Source organism: Salpingoeca rosetta (genome assembly GCF_000188695.1).
Source record: "Salpingoeca rosetta unplaced genomic scaffold supercont1.23, whole genome shotgun sequence".
Classification (NCBI taxonomy): domain Eukaryota; class Choanoflagellata; order Craspedida; family Salpingoecidae; genus Salpingoeca; species Salpingoeca rosetta.
Window position 1 is genome coordinate 1,149,749 of NW_004754911.1, and position 10,000 is coordinate 1,159,748.

A 10,000-nucleotide genomic window follows, 5' to 3' on the forward strand; every position below is an offset into this window, starting at 1 on the left:
GCTGTCGGGAGCGTGGGGGTTCTTGTCGCCATGTGCGCTCTTGTGCCGTTGGTTCTCTCTGGTCCTGCTGTTCTTGCCCTTGTTCTTGCTCTTGTTCCTGTTCTTGTTCTTGCTCTGCTTCTTGTTGCTCTTCTTGGTGCTGGTGCTTGACGTGCCTGTTGCGGATGAGGCGTTCGCGGCGTCCGGTGGTGCATCGTGGCTGCTGTGTGGGTTGAACTGCACCTCGTCCGTGGACACAATGTCGCTGGACAGGGCGGGCAGCGCCGTGGCAGACAGGCACGCACCAATGAGGGCGCGATCGCTGTCGTCAAACTCGTCGTTGTCGAGGAGGAGGGAGCTGTGACGGGCGCTTAAGGGCGCACCAGCGTCCACACTGTCCACTTGCCTTGCCAGCCCATCCACACGGCCTTGGACGTCCTCGTCGTCGCTGATGCCGTTGTGGTCGGTGTTGTCATGGTGGGTTCCTGCTGCGGCGTTTGGTGGTGGTGGTGGTGGTTGTGGCTGTTGTAGTTGTTGTGACAATTTGGCAACATCGGCAGCAACAACCGCGAACCCCTTTTCTTGCTGTTTTTGGTGGAGGGGTGTTTCCGCACCTTGCAGCCGAACGCTATTGCTGCTTCCTGTCCTGCTGCCCGTGCTGGTGGAAGGGGGCGAAGGCCCTCCGTCGCTGCTGCTGCTACCGCTACCGCTCTGGCTGCTTGCTGCGCGACTGCTGCAGGTGTCGTTGGTGTTATTGCTGCTGTTGCTGGCACTGAAACCGGCTTTCATGACTGCAGAGCGCTGAGGAGGAGGAGGAGGGGTTGAACCTTTCGCTTCAGCGAGGGGGCCTTGAGGTTCCATGGTGACGGCGGCTGAGGTGATGACGGCACGAAGATGTTGTTGTTGATGTTGATGATACACGCGTTGTGATTGAGGAGCTGTGCTATCATTCTCAGCAAACCGCGGCTCAGCGAAAGATGGTGCTTCTTGCTGTTGATCTCGCTCGTGCTGCCACTGCTGCCGCTGGTCCTGCTGCTGGTCCTGCTGCTGCTGCACTCTGTTGTTGTCGTCCATTCACGTTGGTGGTGTTGATGGCGATGAGGTGGGTGGTGATGATGGCTTGGATGGCTTGGCGTTTGCGATGTGTCTTCTTGTCTTGGCGTCGACGACAGGGCGACAGGCAAAGGCGTGGTGAGAGGCGAATGTCCCGGTGCGAGGGGTGTGTGGGCGTTGCGCGGCGAGTCGATGGGTTGCGAGGGTGGGACGTGGCGAAGGTGTAAATGGGACCATCCGGTGCACCGTTGCCTCACCGATTGGGTGGGATGCACATCGGAGAACATCGGTGCACATCGGTGCACATCGGAATACATCGGAATACATCGGAATACATCGGTGTACCGAACCATACGCAGTTCAAAGTTCCGAAATGAATGTTGGGAGGAAACGGGTTGCATGCATGCAAAACAAACAAAGAAACAAGGTTGAAGCGTGATGAAGAGGAAGACAGAGAGGGAAGAGCAGTGCTCTCCTGTGCTCTCCTGTGCTCTCCTGTGCTCTTGGTTCGGCTTCATGCCTTTCATGGACACCGTGAACACCCCTTTGCCACAACAGCGCTCATGCACCCTCACACACACACACACACACATATTCTCACACACGCACACACAACGCACACACACACGAACACACGCACACACACACGCACACGCACGCGCACTGGATCGGATGTAAAGATGCAGAATGGTTGTTGACGTCGTGTGCAACGAGCAGCGGCACTGGACAACGAGGTCGCAACGGAGTGGCAAGCTGGGCAACCGGTTGTGTTGCTGAGGAGCGGATGCAAAACGCGCTCGCTGTCATGTGCACGAGCACATTGGCGGGGTCGGGACCGCGGTGGCATCCCATGCACTTCCCCGGAGTGCGTGCTGTGACTTTTTTCTCACTCCTCCGTGCCATTCTGCGATGACGTGAGTTCGGAATGCAAAACGCAAGTCATGCCAGTCCCTTTGGGCAAACAAGACACGAGCAAGACGAAGAACAGAACAGAACAGCACAGAACTGCTGTTGTGTGTTGTGTATGTGTGTGTGTGTGTGGTGTTATGTGTGTGTGTGTGTGTGTGTGTGTGTGTGTGTGTGTGTGAACCCTGCTGTGTCTGCTTTGTGGGTGCTGCACCAGACACACACACACACACACACACACCCATACGCACACACGCAGTGAGGTGTTCGGGGTGCCTTGCTCTCGCCTTTGGCCTTGTGACGTCGGTTGGAACGTTGTGGCTGGGATGATCGGCTGGTTGCGGGGCATGTTGCAAGAAACGATTTGTGTGTGAGGTATGTGCACGTGCGAAACGGTGGAGACGTGACGATGGCGGGTCATTCCACCTTTATCGTGTCCTCACGTTTCCCAGCAATATCTTCCACAAAATTTGCGCTTCGATCTTCAAGGACGTCAGTGTTTGCCCCAACGCGCCATGAGAAAGCATGACGTGTGACGCGAGAGTGCGCAGTTTTTCTTGCAGCTCCAAGGCAGGCAAGTCAACCACGCACACACACTGCCAAGCGAAAAACCTTCCCCCTCTCGTTGTTGAGGGAATGCGCTGTTGTTTGTTGATTGCTTTCCACCATAACCCAACCAGCTGCACTCTCGCCACTGTCCTCCTCCTCGTTCACCTTGCTTGCTTGCTTGCTTTCTTTCTTGTGTGCTTGTGTACTTGCGTGGGGGGTCAACAGCCAGCAGCAGAACAGAGGAAGAAGCCGCGCGCACACAGACAGGAAGGAGGAGGTGGGGCTGTGGTGATGCACCCATTCGCCCACCATTTTTTCCATTGCCACCCCCATCAAACACAACCCTGTGCCGTGCCAACCCTCTCTTCCCTCTCCTCATCTTCCTCCGCCGGGGCGATTCGCCTTGTTGATGTTGGTGTTGGTGTTCCATCTGCTCTTCTTTGCCTTGTTTTGTTGTTGAGGTGTCCTGTTGAGTGAGGTGTGCATCCTTCCGGCTGCATACACAAGACCGACAGCCCTTTCTTTTCGCAAGAAGGTGAGCAGCTCGCTCTCATATGTGTGTGTGTGTGTGTTGTGTGTGCGTTTGCATGTGACTGTGTGTATGTTTGCATGTGCATGTGTGTGATTGTGTGTGTGTGTGTGTGTGGAAAGCCTTGCTCCCTCCCTTGCTCCCTGCCACTGTGCTTGCTGCCACCGTCCCCTCCGACATCATCATCCCTTGTTTTTGTTGGGACAGTCGCGCCTTACTGATGAGCCACCGCTGTTGCGACTCATTCACATTCGCTGTTTTTCGCACTGCCGCTTTCTTGCGTTTCTTTTCGTGACCATCGTCCGTGCGTGCGCGCGTGTGTGTGTGTGTGTGTGTCGGGGTGTGCTTGCGCGTGTGCCTGTGCTTGTTGTGGGCTGTGGCTGTTGGCTTGTGATTGCTGTTTGGGTCGTCGGTTGTTGTTGTTGTTCGGTTTGGTTTGGTTTGGCGTGGCTTGGTTTTGCTGGCTGTTGTGTGTGTGCTTTTCTGGGCTTTGTGGCAGTGTGTTCATCATCATCATCATCACAGCAACGCCAATCGTCCACGCAACGCAAGCCATCAATCCAGGCTGCGCAAAACCACTGGACTCGTGGACTTACGCTTCTCTTCTCCTCGTCTGCTGTTGTCTCCTCCTCTCCCCTCTTCTCCTCCTCTTCTTCTCCTTTCTTCTTCGCCTCTGTTTGGTCGCTCGTGCATATGGTTTGACAGCGCAGTGGCCAATTTCAGGCACACCCTGCGCAGCAGCCGAGACCGAAAGGGGGGAAAACACGACCAACCAACCAATCGGGCAGGCACAGGCAGTGAGTTGGTGTGTGTGTGTGTGTGTGTGTGTGTGTGTGTGTGTGTGTGTGTGTGTGTGTGTGTGTTTGTTTGAACAGTGAAACGGTTTCCACCTGCACACACACACACACACTCACTACACTCGCAAACACACTCACTACACTCGCAAACACACTCACTGCGCACTCTAACACCCTCACTGCACACTCTAACACCCTCACGTACTCACACAAACACATGTGTACACTACACCAACCCCGTCTGCCTTTTCCACGTCACCTCTTGCCTGCAGGCAACAATCGCGCCTCCACTGTGCCGCTTCCCTGCTGAGCATCGCACCACCTGTCAACCAGTCAAACGGCTGTCGCGGCGCGCGCGAGAGAGTTGCGCCAACAGCACCCCGTACCCACAAGCCATCACAGAACCGACAGTGATTTAGGCCACCACAACAACAGCCTTCACACACACACATACTTACGCGCACACTTAGGAACGCGCACACACGCACACACACACACAAACACACACATCTACACGCGCGCGCGCACACACACAAACACAAACACACACACACACACACACACACACACACACCTACACACACACACCTACACACACACATCTGTCGACAACAGCAGCACGGCCAAACATCCGCGCGACGCGCAGTGCTGGCTTTACCGTGGACCTATGTCATGCGGCGGGGCAGCGTTGGCCCTGCTGACACTGCAAGCGACGACTCGCAATCGCCAGCCACAAAGAAGCCCCACGTCCAGCTTCACCCCACTGCACAACACCACCATCAACCACAGCAGCAGCAGCAACACCAGCAACACCAGCACCACGGGCCGCCATCCGCGCGGCTCCACTCTGCATCTTCAACAACATCACGCACTACCCCGTACTTCAGCCCGCCGCGCCACGCCGAGGGCGAGCAGCACCGCCTGCAGCAACAGCTGCCGTCCCCTCTGCTTCCCTCGCCAACCGCACAAATCGCCAACATGGCCATCGCTTCAGATCTGACACAGGCCCACAACGAGGCGGGCCAACACCACCACCAACACCATCAACAGCCCCAACACCAGCACAGCCACCACCACCAGCAGCAACAGTTCTTCCCTCAAGGTCCTCATCAGCAACAGGTTGAAGAACACCACCACCACCACCATCATGAGCCACACCAACTCGAACAAGAACAACAACAACAACAACAACAACAACAACAACAACAACAACAACAACGACTACGACACGGCATGGGAGAGGAGGAGGAGGAGGGGGCCCATGTGCATCACGACAGCAGGCAGCGATCGCCGTCACTCGCCAGCAGCCGGCTACAACACCACCTGCAAGACCAGCGTCCGGAGGAGCACGCTGCACAGCTGACAAAGGCGAAAGATGACCCACAGCGAGCACAGCAACAGCACGCAACGAATGAGGATGATGATGATGATGATGATGGGGGCGAGTCAGGTGCGCAAGACCAACGACAGATTATCCCGCACTCCCTGCAGCAGCTGCTTGGCTACGGTGCATCGCCATCGGCAGCATCATCCGCCAGGCACACGCCGTCCACACAGACGGCGTGGTCCCACGGCGAGCATCGACTCAGCACGGACAGCAGAGGCAGCAGCGCCATCCATCATCAGCATGACCAGCACGAGCTGCTGCTCCAGCAGCATCCCGAAGCCACCAGCCACGAGGCGCAAGCCCTACTGAAAGTCTTGTTTCAGCAGCAACAATACCAGCAACAGCGGTACTCGCGCCAACAAGAAAGGCAGGCGCTGTACTCCCCCCAGCAGCAACAGCCGCAACATCATCAACAACAACGCCATCAAGAGCAGCACGGTCAGCCGCACTTGATATCGGCCGCCCAACGGGCGCAGCCCACGGGCGCAGGGGAGCTCGACAACCTGGACGTGGCTGCGTTGGCGAACGCCCTGCTGCTGGGTACTGGGCATGCGCAGCCATCACCAAACCCAGAGCTACAACACCACCAGCAGCAGCACCCGCAGGAAGGCAGCGAACAGTACCAGCTGGGTGAAGAGCAGCAACAACAGCGGCCTCGACGACCTGTCCCGCCCCCACCAGTTATGGATCCCAGTGCGTCGCTGTCACAGGGTCACCACGAGCGAACAGCGGCAGGGGCGTGGATGCGCATGCTGGGCGGCCCACAGCCGCAGCAGCAGAACATGCACGACATGCTCGCTGCTCTCGTGCAACAACAACAACAACAACAACAACAACAACAACAACAACAACAACAACAACAACAACAACAACAACATCCAATGTTGACGCCCACAGCACAGGCGAGGAGAAGAGTGTCGTCGAGTCTCCAACAGCCTCAGCCAGCGCTTGAAACAAGCAGTGAGCACACGAGTCCAGGGTCATCAGAAGTGCAGTCCTTCTTTGTCGCTCAACAAAAAGCAGCATTACAACAACAACTGCAGCAGCAGCAGCAGCAGCCAGCACAGCCTGCGTCAGGGCTGGAGTTGACGGGTGCTGGTGACATGAGCTCCCTACCATACAAAGGCCATCATTTGCAGCAGCGGCAACAACGGCAGCAACGGCAGCCGCTCATGTTCAGCCCAGCGTCGCGCACGCCAATGTCGCCGCAACTCGCGGCACCGTCGCCAGCACTTCTCCCATTTGCGGCTTCTTCAGTCTCAGCCATGCGCGAGCCGGTTGCACGTGCCCCTGCCCAACCGGGCCTGAGTCAGGCCACACTGACGCCACTGCCGTTTAATCCTCCTGCACCCGCACCCCAACAGCAGCATCAACATCAACAGCAGCAGCAGCAGCAGTCGCCGTGGGTGTCGTCGTTGCTCTCAATGATGAGCGCTTCCCAGTCACTGCAGCAGCAGACGCAGCAGCACCAGATGCTACAGGAGGAGCACCGCCAGCAGCGGCGAAAGCACCAGGGCCGCATCAAGAGCAAACGCTATCGCGAGCGGAAGAAGGCGCTCCTCACCACCTTGGAACACGAGGCCAAGCAGTTGCACCAGCAATGTCACCACACGCTTGCACTCCTCGTCTCTCGTGGGCTCGACGTCAACTCAATCATTCAGGTGTGTGTGTGTGTGCGTTTTTTTGCTGTGTTTTGTGTGTGATGTGTGTGTGTGTGTGTTGTGCCCATCATGTCTTCCTTTCTTCTTGATCCCCCCCCCCCTTCCATCTGCTCACTTCTGAATGGTTGTCCATTGCTGTACATGTGTTTGTGTGTTCGTGCGTGCAGACATTCCCGACCCAGCTTGGGCAGCGCGAGTTTCGCGTGCCTTATGTTCGGCAATCGTACTCTGACGAACATTTCCAAGCTGTAAGCCCTCTCGCCACATTGCTTTGCCATGGCCTTGAAGTGCTTGCATGCATGCAAGCGGGTTCAATGCACGTGTTGTTATGCCTGCGGCGGACTTGCTCGGCCATTGCGTCGCTAACGACAGCATCACTCATCCCCGATCATTGTGCAGGATTGTACACGCGAAGGGCTGGCGTTTGCAAATGAGGAGGAGGCTCGCCATGAGAAAAGCAAGAGGACTTCTCGCTTCTATCGCGCAGAAAAACGGCGTGAAGAGAAAGGTGGGATGTTTGTCTGTGTTTGTTTGTGTGCTTATATTTGTGTGGAGGGTTCTTTTGGGTATGTGTGTATATGCGTGTGGAGGTTTCTTTTGTGTGTGTGTGTGTGTGTGTGTGTGTGTGTGTGTGTGGAGGGTTCTTTTGGGCATGTGTGTGTGTGTGTTGAGGTTTCTTTTGGGCATGTGTGTGTGTGTTGAGGGTTCTTTTGGGCATATGTGTGTGTGTGTGTATGTGTGGAGGGGTCTTTTGGGTGGTGCTGCTCGTTTGTCAGCACGCCTTGTGCGTGTGCCTCGCTTGTTTTGTCCTTGTTCACATGAGCTGTGTTCTCACGTGTGCTCCGCTGTTGCTGTTGGGTCTTCTGTCCCGTGTGGCGCTGCGCGTGCGCGATGCTCTGCTCCGAATTCTTCTGTTGGTGCAGCCTGGAACGAACATGTTGCCGGATATCGGAGGTGCCTGTCCCATCTCGAGGATTTCTACACCGCCTTTGGCACAATGCAGCCACCACCACACCACCAGCAGCAGCAGCAGCATCAACAGCAACGACAACAACAACGACACCACTCTTCGTCTTCCTCCATGGTTCGTGAACCCACTGGTCGCGCAAGTGGGAGAGCGTGCAACATGTATTTCACACACGCACGCTCTAAACGATCATCTCATGCACATCATACTAACAACACGCGCGCTGCTGTACACGTTCCACAAACACTTACACACTTACACACACACACACACACACACACACACACACACACACACACACACACACACACACACACACACACACACACACCCTGTCTTCACCATGACCAGGGGCAAAACTAGCAGCTTGTAGAAGAATCCCTGAATCCCTGAATTCACTGCTCGTGATTGACCCCCAACGCCTCGTCCTATTCGTCGTCATCATCGTGTTTTGCCGCCTGCTGGCGACTGGAGGCTGTTGTTGAAGCAGACCATACCTCCGCCGTTGGCAGGCTGAATTGAAATGAAAGTTTCACCCACGAAGACCCCAACCGCCACACAAGCCATAGAAGTCAGGCAGCAATCTAGACACTCTCGTGTTTCTTCACCGTCATCCCCATCGACAACAAAGCAAGTACTCTACTGCGACATATCCCTTCTTTGATGCCCAGCTACCATTGTCAGGTGTTTGTCGCCCCTTCACTGCCAATAGACGCCCTGTTGACCGTCCCCACGTTCGCCTCCATTGTCGTTCAGCAATGTGTGTTCCGTCTGTTCGTCAACTTTTCCCTACTTTTGCAACTCAATCGCATGTCAGCGCTGGCAAGCAACATTCTTGCCCACGTTCCTCATCTTGGTCTTGTTTCGAAGAGGGGAGGCTGGAGCGCCTGCTGGGCACGTGCATCTGTGCACATACTCGCCTTGTGCAGAAGGGGTCGCCTCCAAGCAGCCACGCGCCCCAGCGCCTTCCCCAATCACCTCCATCTCCCTCTTCACATCCCCACATGTTTGCTGTACATACAGTTTCTCAGTTCTCAGCTGCCTTGTTCCGATCCAGTGATCGCCCAGAGACAATACACCAGTTCACTATCGTGATTCGTGTTCGAGGAAGTGCATGAGAGCAGCGCTGCGGCGCAGAAGGGGCGAAGGCGGCTTGTGACGACGGAGAGGACAGAGAGTGTATCTGTCTGCTTGTGTAGTGTGCTTGTGCGACTGTGATACTGTGATGGAGTGTGTTGATGAGCAAGATGTTGAACAGCAGTGCAGATGCTCGTCACAAGGCGAAGAAGCAACAGGGAGTTGCGAGACGGCTTTGGTGGTGTAGGCGTGGGGCTTTCCCTTCCGCTTCTCGGCTTCTCTCGGCTTCTCTCGTTGCTTGCTTAGTTGCCTTGACCCACTCCAGCCTCTGAGCGTGCCTACCTGGCTGGACTGGGACAAAGACAAAGGAAGAAGTCAAGCAAAGTGCATTTGCAAGCTGCATGCGGTCATGTGTTGGGTGGATGAGCAGGCAGCCCTCTTCCTTCTTGCTGCCGTTGGTGTGTGCCTGTGCAGGAGTGCTTGTGCAGGAGAGCAAAGAAGAAAGAACTAACATAAAGAACGAGACGAAAGCGTTGGAGCAGGAGCGTTTCTCATGTCCTTCTTGGGTTGCGGAGCTTTGCTGCTGGTTGCTGTGGGCGGTGCGGTTGTAGAAATTTGGAGCAAAGTTTCCAACAGTTATCGACAAGCGGATGAGTCAGCAACAGCGACGAAAGCAAGGAAGGAAGGACGACAACCAACCAGACAACCGCGACGATGGACGTGCCAGACGCCGCCAAAGACGTGAAGGTGTGTGTGCATGTGTGTGTGTGTGTGCATGTGTGTGTGTGTGTGCATGTGTGTGTGCATGTGTGTGTGTGTGTGTGTGGAAGAGAGAGTGAGAGAGTATGTATTTGTGAGCGTTCGTTGACGTTTGTTGACGTTCGTTGTCGTTTGTTGACGTTCGTTGTCGTTCGTTGTCGTTCGTTGTCGTCTCCACCGTTCGTTGACGTCTCCACTTGTCTGCGTCTGTGTGTCGCACATGGTGTAGCGCTTCATCAAGACGGGTGAGGCCCTTCAAGCGCAAGCGCCGTACGCCACGTTTTGGTGTAAGTCCGTGGCAGCATGTTCATGTGATTGATTGTGTAGGTGTGCATG

At 55.7% G+C, this 10,000-nt stretch overlaps 3 protein-coding genes across 3 annotated transcripts in view; 2 read left to right on the forward strand and 1 right to left on the reverse strand.

Moving 5' to 3' along the window:
- Window positions 1-1,053, reverse strand: part of PTSG_08514 (uncharacterized protein) — a gene marked incomplete at its 5' end in the record, with an annotated part of 2,653 nt that extends 1,600 nt beyond the window's left edge. Inside the window, 2 exons of the mRNA XM_004990702.1 lie at window positions 1-467; window positions 807-1,053. The exon at window positions 1-467 is cut by the window's left edge and continues 503 nt beyond it. Of these exons, the coding sequence (XP_004990759.1) occupies window positions 1-467; window positions 807-1,053 (714 nt within the window). The remainder of the gene's footprint in view (window positions 468-806) is intronic.
- Window positions 1,054-6,303: 5,250 nt separating this feature from the next.
- On the forward strand, window positions 6,304-8,191 carry PTSG_08515 (uncharacterized protein; the record flags this gene model as incomplete). Its single annotated transcript, XM_004990703.1, has 5 exons — window positions 6,304-6,861; window positions 7,029-7,109; window positions 7,261-7,369; window positions 7,785-7,945; window positions 8,180-8,191. 5 exons carry the CDS (start codon window positions 6,304-6,306, stop codon window positions 8,189-8,191), a joined length of 921 nt encoding a protein of 306 aa, XP_004990760.1.
- A 1,347-nt stretch (window positions 8,192-9,538) lies between these two features.
- The window catches only part of PTSG_08516 (uncharacterized protein), a gene marked incomplete at its 3' end in the record, with an annotated part of 1,439 nt that continues 977 nt past the window's right edge, over window positions 9,539-10,000 (forward strand). The window contains exons 1-2 of the mRNA XM_004990704.1: window positions 9,539-9,652; window positions 9,894-9,951. Of these exons, the coding sequence (XP_004990761.1) occupies window positions 9,620-9,652; window positions 9,894-9,951 (91 nt within the window). The 5' untranslated portion in view covers window positions 9,539-9,619. The remainder of the gene's footprint in view (window positions 9,653-9,893; window positions 9,952-10,000) is intronic.